Raw genomic sequence first — 19,145 nt, forward strand, 5'->3', positions numbered from 1 at the left:
TGTCTGCCACAGTGTTGTGACTTCACCCCGTGTGGCGCTGGGAGCGCGCGCCGGCGCGCCGCCTCGACCCCACCTTCACCGCGCCGCCCGCCCCGCCGCAGGCGCGCTGCCTGTGCGAGCTGTGCGTCTCCGGCAACGTCAAGCGCGCGCTCAAGGTATGAGAGGCGGGCCTGTCTGCCACAGTGTTGTGACTTCACCCCGTGTGGCGCTGGGAGCGCGCGCCGGCGCGCCGCCTCGACCCCACCTTCACCGCGCCGCCCGCCCCGCCGCAGGCGCGCCGCCTGTGCGAGCTGTGCGTCTCCGGCAACGTCAAGCGCGCGCTCAAGGTATGAGAGGCGGGCCTGTCTGCCACAGTGTTGTGACTTCACCCCGTGTGGCGCTGGGAGCGCGCGCCGGCGCGCCGCCTCGACCCCACCTTCACCGCGCCGCCCGCCCCGCCGCAGGCGCGCCGCCTGTGCGAGCTGTGCGTCTCCGGCAACGTCAAGCGCGCGCTCAAGGTATGAGAGGCGGGCCTGTCTGCCACAGTGTTGTGACTTCACCCCGTGTGGCGCTGGGAGCGCGCGCCGGCGCGCCGCCTCGACCCCACCTTCACCGCGCCGCCCGCCCCGCCGCAGGCGCGCCGCCTGTGCGAGCTGTGCGTCTCCGGCAACGTCAAGCGCGCGCTCAAGGTATGAGAGGCGGGCCTGTCTGCCACAGTGTTGTGACTTCACCCCGTGTGGCGCTGGGAGCGCGCGCCGGCGCGCCGCCTCGACCCCACCTTCACCGCGCCGCCCGCCCCGCCGCAGGCGCGCCGCCTGTGCGAGCTGTGCGTCTCCGGCAACGTCAAGCGCGCGCTCAAGGTATGAGAGGCGGGCCTGTATGCCACACGATACTCGATAGAAAAGCAGTCTATTATGTGTATATTGTTTGTACAGGCGGAGCACACGGCGCGGCTGAAGACGGCGTTCGTGCGCGCGCTGCAGCAGGAGCAGGAGATCGAGCGGCGCCTGTCCGCCGCCTGCGCCTCGCCGCCCGCGCCGCCCGCGCCCGCGCCGCCGCCCGCGCACGCGCACCGCCCGCAGGTACACACACACACACACACACACACACACACAGACACACAGGAGCAGGAGATCGAGCGGCGCCTGTCCGCCGCCTGCGCCTCGCCGCCCGCGCCGCCGCCCGCGCACACTGTACACACACACACACACACACATACACACACAGACACACACATACATCACATTAAGCGGGTGATCCATTGGGGAGCTGGCGAGCTAACGGTCTAAACTGTTGGCTCGTTGCCTCGTCTACTCGCGTTGGTGATCCATTAGCGTACTAAACAGTCTTCTCATCGTTGGCGAAGACATGTCGTGTTCCCAGCCGGAATTACTTTGTTACTTGGGCATACTGTTATATGAAGAGAAAAAATATTTTTTTTTAACATCAGAAATTGTACTATTGGAATCATGTTTCTTGTAGATTTCTAAAAGTTTATTGTACGCCGACGTTTTTAAAACTTTATTTTTATAGTCTCTGCTGGTGTATTTCCATAGACAGTCATGTCCCTTGAAACAATGTATAAAATCTAATACAAACTCGTGGCGAAACGAGCGTAAATCCATTTTTGTGTTTAAGTAGACGTTATGGATGTCGCTGCGCAGCACGTCCGTTCGTTACCGAGATCACGAAAAGACTGTCGGCTCGCCGGCTCGCGGGATCCACTGGCGGTTTTCCGCACCGCGGACTTAGAATTTCAAGCATGCACAAAGAGCCGGCGAGCAAATCCGACGGTGTTTAAGTCCGCAGACTTTTAAGTGCTCCATTGGCGGTTTTGACTTTTGGCTCGCGAGTTCGTTGGCGTACCAGCGGTCTTGCTCGCCAATGGATCGCCGGCTTTAAGGCGGCTAATTGTATCGAGCCGAATATGAACGGTTTTTGAATTATTGAATGTAGAGCAATATTTGACGACCGGTTTGGCCTAGTGGGTAGTGACCCTGCCTACGAAGCTGATGGTCCCGGGTTCAAATCCTGGTAAGGGCATTTATTCGTGTGATGAGCATTGATATTTGTTCCTGAGTCATGGGTGTTTTCTATCTATTTAAGTATTTATAAATATTTATATATTATATATATCGTTGTCTAAGTACCTTCAACACAAGCCTTATTGAGCTTACTGTGGGATTTAGTCAATTTGTGTAATAATGTCCTATAATATTTATTTATTTAATAATGTATCGCATGTGTATCGATGTCGAAGTAAAGAGAAGTAACGCTAGGTATTGGTCGGCAGATGTCGGTGACGCGCACGAGCGCGGGCGCGCGCGCCGCGGCCACGCCGCCCGCCGCGCCGCCCGCCAAGCCCGCGCCCGCGCCGCCCGCCAGGTACAGCTGTTTCTTTACCGGCCACTTACCTCTCATACGTATCCTTTACCAGTCTGGTCACTACTTGATCCAACAAAACATCGTCAACCATCGGCCTGCCAAACGTCCACAGACACGCACGGTTACCGTTTAATATTAACCGTATTCAATAAATAATCATGCCGCAAAGAGTAAGGTATACTTTTGACAAAGTTGTCGATAGTGTAAGGTTTAAGAACTTTAGACCAACAATTTTGATTTTTTCCTTTACTACTGTAGTATTAGTTTGCCAAAGTACAGTATGAACACTTGTATTAGCAGCCGCAGCTCGGCGCTGGCCTCGTCGCTGGAGCGGCACCACGAGCGGCGCGCGGACGGCGAGGCGCCCGCCAAGAAAGGTAAAGGTACGACGTATCACACGCCTACTCTATTCTGTATTGCAGATCGCACATTTGTATTGCAGCTGACAGGCACGATGACGCTAACGATGCTAGAATCACCTTTTTTTTATCGTTCTACTATAATTACAGATACTAATTTGATAGTAATCAAATGTGCCAATTATGTATTTTTGTGGCAGCTGTAACGTATTTCTATAGTGGACCATTTAAGCACATTAGCACGTCTAAAAAGTGTTACAACCATTTTTCTCACAAACTGTTAATGTGTGTTAATTATCATCTGTCTAACGGACATAACAAGAAATATATACTTACAAGTAGTCAATACAATAAGTAGTTAAAATAGTACATTACGATACAAGTGCGAAAAATATGAAATTCGGAACGAGTGGCGATAAATTAAAACACGACCGAAGGGAGTGTTTTAAATCGACACGAGTTGCGAATTACCTATTCGCTCATGTATCGTACAACGTTTTACAGTACATATGACTCTTTAAATTTTCAACATAGTTACATAATGTGCTAATTTACGCACTAGTGCGGAAAAGTAGCACCATATGTACTGTAAAATATATATTTTACTCTGAGTTGACATATTGCCATTTTTAAGGTAAACCAACAAGTTGCACTTTTAATAATATTGTGAATGGAAATTAAAATGATTAAATGGAATGGAAGTTAAAATATAGCATATTTTCCAGCAGGCTCGTCTTCGAGCAGCACAAGCCAGAGTAGCAGCAGCAAGCCGCATCAGGTACGTTCATTACGTGTAATAACACTTTTTAGACGTGTCTCGCCCGAGGCATTGCGGGCGCACATGCGTTTGTCTCCCGCGAGGCACGTCTTCACAGACCTGCTGTTGTTGTGTCGACTTTGAAGAAAAGCAATATTTTGTCTCCCGCGAGGCACGTCTTCACAGACCTGCTGTTGTTGTGTCGACTTTGAAGAAAAGCAATATTTTGTCTCCCGCGAGGCACGTCTTCACAGACCTGCTGTTGTTGTGTCGACTTTGAATAAAAGCAATATTTTGTCTCCCGCGAGGCACGTCTTCACAGACCTGCTGTTGTTGTGTCGACTTTGAAGAAAAGCAATATGTGTATGCCTTTCACGAGACATTGCATAACTATGGTGTTCTTTAGCAGTTCGCGGCGGCGGCGGCGGCGCAGATGGCGTTCGAGCAGCACTCGGCGGCCGCCATGCAGGCCCTCCAGCACCAGCTGTTGCGAGGTCAGATAGGTGAACACACTACTTCCCTGTAGTTCTATACCACTGGAAATGCTTTACGAGGCCAAGTAGTTTCATTTCAAGTATAGACAGTGTTATAGAACTAATGGGGAGTACCCCGAAACCCTATCTAACAACGGATAAAATACATAATTTATTGAACCTTAGGACTCGAGTCTAACTCGCACTTATGTTTGATCGCCATCGGAAAGTCTTGCCCAGGACTCCAACGATGACTACATCAGCCGACAGCTTCGCCAATGCAATAGGGACTTACGCGGGACTCTGCAAAGTTCTATTTCGCTTAAATAATCGCGATCACCTGGCGTCCGGGGCAAGGCATATTCCTTCGCCGTCTGGCGAAAAGTTCAAAAGGTTAATTCTCTGACATTTTTAAACTAACTGACATATTAATTATATGGTTATTTAGAAAACTGTAATATTTATTATGCAACGATTTATAAGACTAATAGGTTTATTTAAACGACATCAACGAGTTTCTGAGGAATGTTTCTGCACTTCGATACTATTTTCAATAGATTTTATTTTATTATTTTGGATAACTCGGAAAGATAAGCATGATAGTTTTTCAAGTCAAGTACCGCGTAAATAAGGTAAGAGAAAGCTCTATAATATTACACTTCACACACTTCACAGTGTGTGTGTGTGTTATTATAGAGCTATCTTTTCTATAACCCCTTCACAGTGGCGATGCCTCGAATCTCGATTGTACAGATTCCAACGGAAACCCTCTCAATGATACCAAGTGAAATGTTTGTTCCCTGCAACAGGTCTAAGCGGCGCGGGCGCCAGCGGCAGCATGTCGCCGGCGGCGGCCGCGGCCGCCATGATGCAGTTCAGCCCGCTGCTCTACACGTACCAGCTCGCCATGGCGCAGGCCTCGGCGCTGGGCAAGCGGTGTAAGTACACCATTCTTCATTAGACGGGTCCAGACAGCGCAACCAGTCCCGCGAGGCAATTTCTTCGCGCGGAAAACGGCTAATATAGACGTGCCAAAAACCCTTTTGACAGAACTTATAGACCGGCTTAGGGCTTCGTCAAGAAAGGGGACACCAATTAAGTGTGCTAAAAATATATCAGTCGCAGCGTTTTTCAAACTGTTTTAATCGATATCTTCTTGTTAGCGGGTAAAAACAGCGGCGGCAGCAGCAGCGCGGCCATGGCGGAGATGCAGCGCGTAGCGGAAGCTCAGCGCCAGTACCTGCTCGACATGATCCCCGGCCAGCATGCCCGCAACCCCTGGACCAAGAACTAGCGAGGTCAGTGAGCTATTGACCATTATCTTCCCATCATAAGCAGTAAAAATTGCGGATTTTAACCACGCATTACTGAGATCATGACGAGCCAAAAAAAATATTTGCCAAAAAAACAATTTTCGGTTTGTGCACTTTGAAAAAAATCAACACAATGAATAAGTAGTTTTTTTTTTATTTACAGACAAAATTTTCGAGTTTACTTTAAAATTAATGTCTGTCAGTAGGTATGTCTAAACCAAGTCACATAGTGACAGCATCACAGCTAAAAAGGCGTTGACATTATCTCTAAAACAAGATCGATTTCAGGAAAGTTTGTATAAAATTTTAGTCTCTCAATGCGATCAAGAATATATCTTTGAAAACTCTCGGTTTTGAATAGGGCCAGGGTGTCTCCGCAATCTAAAGATATGATAAATAAAATCATTACTTTATTTAATATTTTTATTTCAGGATCGGAGGCTTCGGATGAAATATTTAGGTAAAGACTAGTAAGAAATTTACATAGGTAAGCACCCAAGGAGTGGGCTTGTCGTAACATAAGGATCTTTTTAACGTTTTAATTATAAATTAATGATACATAATAAAGCACAAGATTTAAAATACGTAATTGTCTAGACGACCGGTAAGTTACAGTAATAAATGTAATTAATTTAAGACGATCTTTTTGTATGTCTGGTTTAAATAATAAATAATTTTAAGATATTGTGTGTTTTATTGTGAATTAAAAATGTACAATAGACTGCGCTTATTCTTAGACGGTGGTTTATTCCTTCAGCATGATGGACGACGAAACCAACTCCTGAAAATAATAGTAAAATAATAAACATTAGTATTTGGAGTCCACGAGCGTAGGTATAATTAACTCAAAAGTAGTCAGGCCAGGGGCCCATTTCTCGAACGGTATCAGACTAACATGCACTGCACTTAATAATATTAGACTAAAACCGTTCGAGAAATGGGCCCCAGTCAGGGTACTTGAGTCTAGCAGTAGAAATTTGACGTATATGGTAGCCTCTTCAAACTCACATAAATACGAAAAAATCGGCCAAGAGCATATCGGGCCATGCTCAGAGTAGGGTTCCGTAGTTACTTTTCCGTCACAATAGCTAAACTGGAGCTTAAAGTATAGACCAAGGCATGAACTGTGGATGGTACGTCTTTTTACTATGAAGGGGAAACTTTTTGCAATAACTTAAAAACAGCTAAACTGATCATGTCTGCTATAGTTTTAATTAAATGTGTTTCTTAAGCTCTATTTCCACGATTTTATTTTCATATTTTTCACCTATGGGTCAAAAGTTAGAGGGGGGCGGACACATTTTTTTTCTTTCGGAGCGATTATCTCCGAATATATTCACTTTATCAAAAAATGTTTCTTGAAGACCCCGATTAGTTTTGAAAGACCTTTCAAACGATATTCCAAACTGTAGGGTTAAAGCAAAAACCCTAAAAAAAAAAATTATTTTATTCTATGACTTTGTCGGCTTTATTGATTTATATATCCATGCCAAATTTCTGCTTTCTAGCACTAACGACCACGGAGCAAAGCCTCGGACAGACAGACAGACATGGCGAAACTATAACAAGTTCCTAGTTGACTACGGAACCCTAAAAAGAACCGAAGGATAGGGAGTGCGATAAGTGTTTTGGTCCCGAATTTTTTAGTTCACAGTGTGTAAATTAAATACAGGCGAATATTTAAACGGTGGTTAGCCATAGGACTTAAGAAGTATATTGAGATAAATTTTGCTTAGAAATACAATGAAAAAATTAACCATACAAAACAATTCGGCCCGCAATGTAAAGCAATACAAAGTTACGAGCTACGATCTTTTCAAAATAACTGTCAATAAAACAAGATCCCAGAGTCACCAGACCTATTTTCTCATGAATAAAATGTATGGGACAATGTGTTAGTATGTATTTTTAATGTCTGCATACTTGCTATATGGGCTCGACGGCGAGTTGTCCGGTACAAAGTGCTGAAGGTTGGTAAAAATATTACAAACTTGTAACTTGTAATGACTACAAGGATGCAAGGTCTGGATGATGGTGGTTATCGCCCGTATTGGATTTACACACTCGGGACGTTTAAACATCTACAGTGTGTCCCTAGCTATTGGACAAAGCCGAAATGTACATATGCATTAGGGTATTTAGAACCAGTGTACAAAGTATCATGACAACCGGTGTAGCGGTTTCGAAGAAATTAACAAATTACCATATTTTACTTTGGAGCAGCCTGTATGTGTTAGTAGCTCCTAAGGTAATAGCCTAAAAGAAAAGTATGGAACCTTCTTCGACCTTTTTGATTATTATTTTTATTTATGACACTAATAAGCATCTGACTTTTGAAAAATGTCATCATTATCAAATATTTCGAACAAATTGTCAAAAACACTGCCAAAGATTAACACAGTTGTTTCTTTTTTTGTCGATTATTGCAAATAACTTTTGTTCAATTTTTTTTTATTATCTTTTGTTCTAATTTAAAAAATATTAACATCAGAGCATTCCGGAGAAGTAACCCTACGCGGGATTTCATGGTTTGTCCAATGGCTACGGTCATCCTGTATACGTTGGCCTAAATGAAAGTAGTTCTCGTACCTGGTGATCGTCCAAATAGCTGTGGTCGGTGTCGGCGGCGAGCAGCTGCACGGCGTCCAGCACCACGTCGGCCGCCTTCTGCACGTTGCGCGCGAACGTGGCCAGCACCGCGCTCACCGACACCTGCAGTCGCCGTGGAGGGATACTATAGTATAGAGTCGGCATCTCGAACAAAATGATTCCACACCTCGTTGAAGTGCCCGCACTTCATTGCGTTTAGTACGTCTCTGACTACTGGACAAACCACTCATGTAACGAAAATTTTAAAAAAATAATAAAAAATTAAAATGCCTTTATGCGTTATGAAAATGTATTCTAATAATATCTAGAAACATAATAAAAGCAATATAATAACAATCCACTGCGTAAAATGTTATTTTTTTAAAGATTTGAAACGTTAGTTTAAACACTCGCGGTGGTACGCCATTTTTCTTTGGCGCATAGATTACATTCCGCGGATGTGACATGGAGGTACATTGATAACCTTATTGTTTGTAGAATATATACACAAAAATTATAAATTAATTGTTATCTTGTAATTTTTTGAAGTGTTTTTATTTTATTTAAAGAATAGGTATATTATGTTAGAAGCGCGATGTAATAAAAAATTGCTACACAGACGTCAAACGCCGAAAATGGCGGACACAAGTTGTTCTCGATAGCGTCTCTAATACGTAGTACATTTATGTCAATGGCACCCACAGGTGTAAGATAGAGGTAGGGTGGCTGAGGCAAAACTGATTTTATAATATGCTGGTTTTCTCGTGCTCATGAACTATACGCTCACATTCACAACTTTACAAGTGGCAAAATGATTTAAATTTCATTAAAGCACTATAGACAGGACCATGGAGGGTAAGGCATATCTTAATGCATTTAGGTAAAAAGAAAATTAATTGCTAACATATAATTTAATTTCTATAGCCGACAATTCCATTTTCAAAATCAATTGTTGAGATAGCGCTATTTGACTTTGAAGGCATTATATGGACCGTGCGCGTTGGAGGGTCTGCCATCTTGTGGCCTGAATCGGAACCATAAACATGTACATTTAGACGTCACGTGTTTTCTTGTGCATAGTAGGTTCTGCCATCGTGTGGGCTGCATCGGAACAATAAACATCACATTTACGCCTCGCGCCAAAAATCTGACGGCTCCTGTGCTGCCTCCTACAGTTCATGCACGCTCCCTATACTAAGCTTATAGATAATATTACTTACAGCAGTCTCGTTGTCCCTCCAGCAGTCATAGTCGGTAACGAGCGCCACGGCTGCGTAGCTTAGCCCAGCTTCCTTAGCCAACACCACCTGCAGTTACACAATCTATTCTAAATCGGCACTATTTTGAAAAATCGTATCTCATACAGCTAGTCATATTTTTTTCTCCTTCAAGAATATGAAAACAAACTGAGTGCGTAGACAAGATACCAATCTTTCACGTTCCGTAGCGTAGCCTAGTTATCCTGTAGTCACTAATTACCTCCACAAGTTCATAACCATATTGAACTCTATTTGTACCAAAATAAAGTTGATTTACGTTAAAATATTTTTTTGTAGGTAATTAGTGAGTTTTGGTTGTCACCTGACGATATGTAAGTCAATATTTTCGTCGATAATAAATTTTAATGGTGATCGTTAAGAACTCACCTCTGGGACTGTGGTCATGTTAACGAGATGTCCCCCCCACTGTCGGTGCATCAGGCTTTCAGCGCGGCTCGAAAACCTGCGATTAGAATACGCTGTTGTGGGAATTCTATTATATTGTATATATTAAGAGGCTGTCAATACCTAAAGCGCGCACACTGTCTATTTGTATCGGAGTAAATGAGATAGCACTGTCGCATGTTACTGGGCCTGGGCAAGGGAATAATAAGAAAAATATTTAAATAAAAAAAAGTGGATTATTAGTGTAATATTTTACTCATTAGCGGTTTAGATATAAATGTTTTGAAATTGTTATTTTAATTGCAGACCCATAAGTCAAAACAATAAAGACATAAAACCGTTTAATTGTGATTTCTTTGCAATTATTTTCTATCGAGCCGATTTCGTTCAATCATGTATCGAGTACAACCACGGTCTTTGAAATATAATTAATATGAACATATATTTTTCTTACTTGACTAAAACAAATAGTCTTTCTTAAAAAACTGTTTAAGTAACATCAATTTCAAGGACATTGGGTGTTGACAGCCTCTTAAAAATCCTTGTTATATTGACAAAAACGCACGGAAGGCGTTTTGATTGCTTCGACTATAAGTAACCGTAACTAATCTAAGTGGGGACACAGTGGACCGCAAGTCATTCACTAACATTAAATAGATAGGATTGTAAAGATAGGAAGAAGAACGGTCTCAGTTTTCGGTTGAACACGTATGATTAAATGATTAGCGATTGCTTATATGTACCTATATGTAATATGTTCGCAATAAAATGCTTTTGTCTTTGTCGTAATTGTTAAACGACACCGTTCGACGACCGGTTTGGCCTAGTGGGTAGTGACCCTGCCTACGAAGCTGATGGTCCCGGGTTCAAATCCTGGTAATGGCATTTATTCGTGTGATGAACATGGATATTTGTTCCTGAGTCATGGGTGTTTTCTATGTATTTAAGTATTTATAAATATTTATATATATTATATATATATCGTTGTCTAAGTTTGTTTTTATATTTATGTTATATATACCTACTAAGTACGAAAAATACAAAGTTAAACCAACACAAAAATCTTAACCTAAACTCAACTAAATCTAACCGACACACAAAAACTATCCGCACAACTCGCCCCGCGCCCCTCCAGATGCAAAGGAGCCCATCACGCTCGCTGCGTTGTCTAAGTACCCTCAACACAAGCCTTATTGAGCTTAGTGTGGGACTTAGTCAATTTGTGTAATAATGTCCTTTAATATTTATTATTTATTGTTAAAGGGTTTTGTCACAATGCGGCAGGGCGTGAGCGCAAGGCGCGAGCGAGGTGTCGCATCACTCTCGAGCAGTCTTGCTCTCTGGCGTGTCATGAAGCCTGACAGCGCTGGACCATAGACTTGGTGGGGCAGGTCTCACCTCGAATAGCTAATAGCCCGCCGACTTCAATTTTGAGTTTGTATTTCATCACAAACACGAAAATTTGATGCGCAATATTAAAAGTGACGTCACTGATCTTCTTGGTGTACTTTTTCACTTGTATTTTTGAGTTTTTAATTATATGGTCCAGCGCTTGATCAGTGAGATGGCCTTGCGTTGGTTGAAAGCACGCATTATGGATATGTATATGTCACGTGTAGATGCGTACGCACCATGCTGGCCTACCTTTGATGTGCGGACGAAAAACCGACACCGTGACCATCGTATCCTCATCCCGCCGCGCCATAAGCCCTCCGACACCACTACCTTCTACACGCTGGCCCATCTAAGTGGGCCAGTAAGATGGGCGATCGCGTAGAGGACAAGGCTCGGGACCGGTTTTAAAAATAGCGGTAAATACCGGTTTATTACAAGCTTTTATTTAACTTGCCCTGTTAGCACGTGTGGCACAAATCTTGCAAGTTAAATTTGACCCACTTCCCGGTTTCCGATGAAGCTGAAAATTTGCATACATATTTATGTAAGTCGGGTGACAATGCAATATTGTATGTATGTATGTTTGTATATACTTGATTGTACATATAAATAAAAACACGAAAAACACAGTTACAGAGTAAATTAAATACAACAAATGCGAACTTATCCCTGTATGGGATCTCTTCCAGTTAACCTTTGAGGAAATGAGTAATTATTGCTAATGTCAGAAACATGAGCTGACCAGGACAAGGTTTGATCAATGATGATACCCAAGTTCTTAACTGTAGAATAAAAAGGGATAATTGTTCCGTCAAAACGCACTTTGGGTACCACCATCTCCGACAATTTGGACACATAATAAGGACCACCAATGACAATTGCTTGCGATTTTTTTGCATTAACTTTCAAACCAGACTTATTGGCCCAGCAACGAATTGACTCAAGGTCGCCATTTATTCTATCAATTAAAGATGAAAAATCAATTATGGTACCATCAAGCTGATATGATGATGGAGACAGGAGGTAGCCATAGGGACTCTGTGATAAAACAACGCAACCTAATTGTGTTTGGGGTTTGTAGAATTGTCTCGATGAGTATTAGTTGCCTGTGGAAAAAAAGTACAGTCAGCGATAAAAGCTTGTACCAAAAATTAAATTTTTGCCAAAAACTTATTTTGGTTTTACTTCGAACTTTCATAAGAACGCGAACGTTTTAAGAACTTTATTGTAACCTAAATAAAACGGTTAAATCGACGAGCGACGAGACGGCCGTCCGGCCTGGTGGTGCGCCGCGTAAACAAAAACACCCACATAGGAAGAAACCGGTTTTTATTGTTCTAAACCGGTTAATCTGACAAGAACTACAGAAATGTTTTCCTAAAAACCGGTTCAAAAGTAACGGTTTTACGATGGACACCGGAATTAAAAGGTTTTTGCGCCATGTACATGAAAACGGTTCGGAAATTAAACCGGTTTCCGAGGCAATGGTAGAGGAGCCACATACCGGGGTCCCTGTATGACGACGGCGGTGCCGGCGGCGTGGCAGCTGTAGCCGCGCGCGCGGGCGGCGGCGGCCAGCGCGGCGCGCGCGCGCGGGCAGAAGGCGGGCCGCTGCGGCACGTGGCACACGCCGCGCGGACCGCCTTCTGTGCGGTCGAAGAATGTGCACTTGCGGCCCCATGTTCTGGAACAAGCAAAATGCTTAGCTGGAATAGAATGTAGCGGTCTCCATCGAGGCACCACTAAGAAATTTTACTATATCTGCCTATTACTTTTCCCGTATGGGAGCTCACGTATCGAACTTCTCATATACTTACTATATGTTGACAACCCTTGACGTCGATAGATTACCTTTTAATCTTTGTTAATAAAATTATTTATTAAATTTCTAAAATTCGAGATTGATTATCCTTAACTAAGCTACATTTAAAAATAAACTAAATAATTAACAATGTCAAATAAAAAAACATATTACAAAAACAAAACAAATATACAGATAAAAAAAAAACATAGTCCTAAAATACTTCTAACCTAAATACCGACAGCTACACCACACCCGGGACCCTCCCGACGCAAAGGTACCCATGACGCTCGCCGCGTTGCCACGTTGGACGGCGATGGATAACCTTTGCACCAAGAAGGTCCCAGAGCGAGGATCCAAACCTCTCTCTCGCTGCCCCTGCCGCTCTCACGGTACGGCCAATATGCGACGCCGCGAAGGTGCTGACACACGTCCTTTTAATTGCAATTAGGGCATGTAGTTATAGAGTCAGACCAAGATAAGTTGGCAGCAATTTTGGCACTTGGCAGCCCAAACAGTGCAAGTGTTATTTTCAACGTCAAACTTCTACGAAATTCTTCTACTTCTATGACGTTTAAAATTCAAATTCAAAATTCAAAAATGTATTCTGCAAGTAGGCCTCAAGGGCTCTTTTACAAGTCAATACAACATTTATAGTAACATCATATAGTGACATGAAAAATACATAACAACATTTATAAATACAACAGCCAATACCTGGGTAAACATTACATTATAATAATCTTAAAATAAATAATTACTTATACTTGCACAGGCTGAGCTATCAGTCGCTGTCAGCTTAGCTTGGTCCCACTCTACCGACACTAACACAACAACAGCGACACTACAAGCTAAGCTATAAATGTATATAAACCTTAGTTGATGGTACGTTGGTTATTTTGACAGCAACGCACTCATAAATCATAACCGTTCTTGCCGTTAGATATGGACTCAAGATGCCTCTATGAGTTCTAAGCGTTTAAAGGTTTAAAAACAGCGTAACGTAGGACATCCATTACCAAGGTTATAAGAGCACCGAAATCTCTCGGGAATTCAGACACTAACAAAAAATGTTTAAAGCCATTCACACTACAAGGTGCCCGTGAGCGTTGCGAGACATTTTAACTATTTCTTAATTCTTAATCTTAACTTCGAAATCATTATTTCGCCATAAGTCGGTACATAACAAATTTTTGACTGCGGTATTGACACTTTGAGGTATAGTCTGAACATACCTATTGATTGACATCGAAAAATTAAAAAAATGTATTCGAGAGGCTACCCCCAAATAAAAAAAAAACTTTTTAGTTGATTTTAGGTTATGTGTTTATCAATAAAAATTACGTTTTATGTACAGGAGTGTTCAAAAAATGGAAAAAAAACAAAAATTTCTTTTTGTAAAATTTCATAAAAAATCATATAACATTTGCTTCTGTTGCCATCAGGAATGCACCGTTAAAATCGCTCGCAATGCTCACGGGCACCTTGTATATCTTAATTCAGAATTCTAAATCGCTAATAGTTATGAAGACTGAAATAGGTAATTAAGGTGGGAGAAGCGTATAAGTTTCGTTGCTACCTGTCTATGTAATCGTCCAGCACAACAAGGTCTCCCGGGCGATATTCTTCTTGCAAAGAACCCGTGGCGGTCGTGGCGAGTATGTGGGTGCAGCCGCGTTGCTTGAGCGCCCAGATGTTGGCGCGGTAGTTTATGTCACTGAAAGGAAAACATTCTAAATATTCGTATTTTTCATAGCATGATTGAACATCAATAGAATAGTGTTTGAATGAAACGAATGAAGAGACCAGATCAATGTTTTCTGTCAGGTAACAGTAGTGTCTTATATTAGTATAAAGTCTGGTCAAACATTTTCATCATTTATAACTCTATAGCCGCCTTTTTTAATGACGATAATACATCATGTTTGCTTATACATAGTTTACAAAATTAGCCTCCGCCGGCGGCTTCCCCCGCGTAAAAGTCGTTAAAAGTTTCAACCACATTTTGACCATACCGTTTCCACCAGAGATGTGCGACGATGCGTAGCATGGGATTATTTATTTAAACTTTATTGCACTATATAAAATTCTACAAATGGCGGACTTAATGCCTTAAGGCATTCTCTACCAGTCAAATATTGGGTCAAACAGAAACTTGCATTTAGTGCAGGATTGTACACAATGAGGGAATATGAAACTCAAATCAAGTTATTCTCAACAACATAACAATATTCTATTTATACACTTACACATATAAATATAATAGAAATATAAACATACATACCTATATACACAACATACATACATATATACAAATAGGGAGGGATGTTTGTCATGAACCAATAGAAACACTTCATTTATCTGCCTTCATACTCAGCGCAGCTCTAGTGGAAACAGCTCAGCGGAGCGATGTTATTGTAATTTTTTTATGTGATATCAGCAAACGAGCCGCCTGATGGGAAGCGGTCAACGTCGCCCATGGACATAAGCAACATCAAAGGAGCCACTTAAGCGTTGCCGACCTTTGAAAACCTTAAATACCCGCTTCTTGAAGAATCCCATGTCGTAGCGTAAAGAAAGGCACGTTGGAGCAAGAGAAGGACGTGTGCGAGGAATGTGTCAATATTTTCGAGACGCAAGCAGCGGCCAGTAGCACGCGCTCTGCTCCCGCTTCACCGCACCCCGCTAGCTTATTTGAAAAGGGCCCGCTACATATACTCGCACATCTCTGGTGGATATGCAGCCTAAAGGTTGAATTCCGAAATATATTTTAGTTGAGTTCTACATTTGAAAAATATATGTTGTCTATCAGTATCGGATAGGTCTACGGGTCTACAAACCTGGGTTGAAACTGATGTTTCCTCCCGTGTCGCGCCAGCAGCACGCAGGGCACGCCCTTCACTTTGCCCTCGATGAGGGCGTCCGAGGGCGCTCCAAACGGCGTGTTCTCATAGTGCTCCGTCTGTTCTTCGAATAGGGTCGGGTCGTCGAAGCCCGAGCCGCCGATAATGCCGATCTACATTTCAATTTGTAGTATAGTAAATATAAATAATTCTGGGATGTGTTTTGTGTGTAAACTTATACAAATACCGTTATTCATTGCTTTTGGACCTAGGGTTGCGTTTGTTTTGTAGTATCACTTCCTTGTCCGTCCGTCCGTCCGTCTGTCTGTCTGTTAAGACCCTTTTCCTCAGGAACGCGTGGAGGTATTAAGCTGGAATTTATATCAAATACTCAGGTCTACTGTCCCTTGGAGCTGTGAAAAATCAAACTTCTAAGCCAACGCAATCAAAAGATACAGCCGTTTATGCCGCAAATCTCTCTTATTTAGACGTACCAGCATCAGCTGTCTGTCTAAAACTAAATAATAATAATAAGCTTTCGACACTCGCAAGGGAATCAAAGTCTAATAATCTAACCCCGTGGACCTATTGCGAAAACCGTAAATTTTTAGTTACATCATATAATAATTATATACCTACAGGTTTGTACGGAACCCTCGGTGCGCGAGTCCTACTCGCACTTGGCCGGTTTTTTTCTGTGTCAAGCTCTTTAATAAGTTGTCTCTAAGAATTACATAAAAAGGAACTTAAGAATACAAAGATTCAATGTGTAATTTAATGGCCAGAAGCTTATTCTTCCATAGTAATGTGAACCTATTTGACAAAAGCATTGACTATAACTAGCCTACTCTGGCCTCCACTAGGCATTAGAACAACCTTATGTAACTCCAAATAAAGTCCTTCAATTTTAAATTTTAATGCTATTAGAAATATAGTCCTGTTTTGCTTGTGCATTGTTCAATGATCAATTTAGAACACAAGAGGTCAATTTTGTGCCCCTTGTTAGATCATTTATGGGGCTTATCTATTACTTAGATTTTATGTGTCAAGGTTGTCTTCATTTACAATGAGATTATTTTTACAATGTATTCCATCTGGTAATTTTAAATTGATGACAAATATGACAATACACATTGTTGTGATCAGGGCCCGTACAGTCAACCAATTTGAATCCTAGGCCACTATAGAACCTTGTCGCTTTAACTACTCTATATTACATGACATGCATCACTCAATAAGCACTGTCGTAGAAGTCATTATGACATGGTTCTATAGTGGCCTAGGAATCAAATTGGTTGACCGTACATTTCATGCCGTTGACGGAAAAATGACGTCACGCTACATAGAGTATGATTCCAATCAGTCTTTTCATAATAATTAATCATTTGTCAACCTCTTTAGTTAACTGATATAGATACTTGACAATCAGTACAGAAACGTCTGACTTTCATCTATTTTCACTCAACTAAATAATAGATTATTAAAGATAGTTTATTATTCAAGTAGGCATATTACAATGCGCTTATGAACGTCAAATAAAGCTAATTAAATACATATTTTTGATTTTTAACAGTGTATTTTACGCAAAAAAATATTTATTTTTCTACATGTCAATAGGTAAGCTATCTAAATTTTTAGTGTTGTAAGAAAACTCCCTGTATGTTAAACTACGTCATTTTTGCGTCATCGGCATGAAATGTATGGGCCCTGGTTGTGATTGTAGTGTAGCTATTGAATATAATAATTCATAAATAAAAGAATTTTATAACAGTAATATTTTAATTCAATTTACATCAAACATTCACAAACTACCATTATCATGCAAGATCTCATATTAAATGTTATTCCTTCAAAATAAATACAATATAACCTATTTTTGTCCCAAAGTTACTTCTCCAAGCCTTGTTGAAACTTGAGTTCCTTGGTTGTCTCGTGTACTTTTTGTAATTCTTGTGCAATCTGGAAGAATCTCTTAGATTCATCTGCATTTTGTTCAACTCCATCTCCCTTTTTGTACATCATGCTGACGTTTGCACATCCGTACATGTTGCCGTTCTCACAGGCTTTCTTAGCAAATTCAAATGCCTGTTTCATATCGGGTTTTATGAGATATTCTATGTTTTTGTTCTTGGCCGGATTGTGTGGGTTAAATTCTGCCACGTTTTTGGGGACACCGCTGATGTACATGCCGCAGAGGTAGTGGCAGGCCATGTCGTCATTTTGATCGCAGCTTTTCTTTAAGTAATTGTACCCTGCAATATAAGTTTAATTAAATTTTTACCTCATCAATTTTAATAATATACAAAACTAAAATTGAATTTGTGTGATTCAGTAAAAAAGGTTTTTGCTAAAATATTTACAGCTGAAAATTGGCCATAGCTTTTCATGTTTTATTGTCAAACATAGAAACATGACGAATTTTTTGTTATTTTTCATTTGATGTGCACAAACAGTCTTCAAGCTTAACGGATACTAATATAAAATTTAGATCATTGTTTAATTGTATATAAATTTTATAGGTTAAGTATGCAACTAAGTAATCTAAAATAAATTAGTGATCTTACCTTTGGGAACATCTCTTTTTATGGAAACATTGGGTCCAGTGGCGGTGAGCATCATCCCCGCATGCAGGCATGCCGTAGGTTCTCCGAGTTCGCAACCTTTCTCGAAATAGGTTAGAGCCTCTGCTGGGTCCCCTTTCTCCTTCCCCCGCCCCACTAGACAGTAATTCCCGTATTTCAAACACGATTTCCCAAACTTATAGTCAACGCAATTGCTTTTGAAAACTTTAGCCGCTTTGTCAAAATCTTTTTTGATCGCCTCCAAGTAATCTCCCAACAAATGGCATACTTCTGGCTTTTTCTCTTTGAAACAACCAAAACGATATTCTATCCCAAGGTTCTCAATGTATTCCTTTACTTCATCTTCTTGTTTTAAGTCATAAGCCATTGTAATTTTGTAATTTAGTTTTTTATGGCCACAGATAGGTTAGGTAACTACCTTGACTTGACAATTATTGTCAAAATGATAACGCTTATCATATCAATTTGTAAACAAACCGATGTACTACTTTTAATTAGAAGAAATGGAAACTAACACAATGTCACGAGAATAAAAGCATAAATTAATATTAAAAAATATTAAAATACGATATTTAAGAATTAAGAATGTTTTTAGAATCTAATTCGAAAGGATGTTATAAACCGTAGATTATATTAAACTGACCTTGATTTTCTTTGAATCAGCCATTGCTCCTCGTTTTGCTAAGTTTACTATTCTTTAGATATAAGATAATATTTTTAATATATGTAATATTAACTAAGATTACGAATGTGAACTTCTATCTATTTATAAACATAATAAACTGATGGCTTGCAATCAATCCGCTCAGCGCCTGCCGGAAGTAATCAAATCAGCAATCATCAATGTTGCCGCACTTGCTGCATAGAATTTTAAGCGTTTTGTTCGCAAGCCAAAAAACCAAAAACTTGACAACCATTCATTTGACGGCTTAACATTTCATTTCATCAATAGATTATAAAGTTCAGGATTTTATTTTTCTTGATTAGCGCAATTTTAATTGTAAA

The 19,145-nt window shown here is 41.2% G+C and overlaps 3 protein-coding genes across 3 annotated transcripts in view; 1 reads left to right on the top strand and 2 right to left on the bottom strand.

Annotated features, from left to right (window-relative positions):
* LOC133516540 (transcriptional repressor p66-alpha) overlaps positions 1-5,950 on the top strand; it is a 22,979-nt gene extending 17,029 nt beyond the window's left edge. Inside the window, exons 14-21 of the mRNA XM_061849532.1 lie at positions 915-1,061; positions 2,273-2,364; positions 2,662-2,747; positions 3,449-3,501; positions 3,887-3,974; positions 4,763-4,891; positions 5,117-5,251; positions 5,699-5,950. Coding sequence (XP_061705516.1) covers positions 915-1,061; positions 2,273-2,364; positions 2,662-2,747; positions 3,449-3,501; positions 3,887-3,974; positions 4,763-4,891; positions 5,117-5,247 — 726 coding nt within the window. The 3' untranslated portion in view covers positions 5,248-5,251; positions 5,699-5,950. The remainder of the gene's footprint in view (positions 1-914; positions 1,062-2,272; positions 2,365-2,661; positions 2,748-3,448; positions 3,502-3,886; positions 3,975-4,762; positions 4,892-5,116; positions 5,252-5,698) is intronic.
* LOC133516535 (S-methyl-5'-thioadenosine phosphorylase) lies at positions 5,941-18,989 on the bottom strand. Its single transcript, XM_061849528.1, has 8 exons — positions 18,784-18,989; positions 15,556-15,731; positions 14,295-14,432; positions 12,419-12,598; positions 9,502-9,577; positions 9,076-9,162; positions 7,856-7,978; positions 5,941-6,047 (listed from the first exon to the last, which is right to left on the bottom strand). Exons 1-8 carry the CDS (start codon positions 18,805-18,807, stop codon positions 6,012-6,014), a joined length of 840 nt encoding a protein of 279 aa, XP_061705512.1. The 5' UTR covers positions 18,808-18,989; the 3' UTR covers positions 5,941-6,011.
* Positions 17,319-18,581, bottom strand: LOC133516536 (cytochrome c oxidase assembly factor 7 homolog). The gene is made up of 2 exons (XM_061849529.1): positions 18,123-18,581; positions 17,319-17,810 (listed from the first exon to the last, which is right to left on the bottom strand). Exons 1-2 carry the CDS (start codon positions 18,505-18,507, stop codon positions 17,446-17,448), a joined length of 750 nt encoding a protein of 249 aa, XP_061705513.1. The 5' UTR covers positions 18,508-18,581; the 3' UTR covers positions 17,319-17,445.
* Positions 18,990-19,145: the final 156 nt, after the last annotated feature.

The sequence above is a fragment of the Cydia pomonella genome, chromosome 3, assembly GCF_033807575.1.
Source record: "Cydia pomonella isolate Wapato2018A chromosome 3, ilCydPomo1, whole genome shotgun sequence".
Classification (NCBI taxonomy): domain Eukaryota; kingdom Metazoa; phylum Arthropoda; class Insecta; order Lepidoptera; family Tortricidae; genus Cydia; species Cydia pomonella.

Excerpts from the sequence above, each read along its gene's own strand:
- LOC133516536 (XM_061849529.1), bottom strand. The coding sequence starts at position 18,507 with ATGGCTTATGACTTAAAACAAGAAGATGAAGTAAAGGAATACATTGAG. Across the intron at positions 17,811-18,122 it reads AAAAAGAGATGTTCCCAAAG|GGTACAATTACTTAAAGAAA; the intron begins GTAAGATCACTA and ends CTTATATTGCAG.
- LOC133516535 (XM_061849528.1), bottom strand. The coding sequence starts at position 18,807 with ATGGCTGATTCAAAGAAAATCAAG. Across the intron at positions 12,599-14,294 it reads CTGGACGATTACATAGACAG|AACATGGGGCCGCAAGTGCA; the intron begins GTAGCAACGAAA and ends TGCTTGTTCCAG. Across the intron at positions 6,048-7,855 it reads GCTATTTGGACGATCACCAG|GAGTTGGTTTCGTCGTCCAT; the intron begins GTACGAGAACTA and ends TATTATTTTCAG.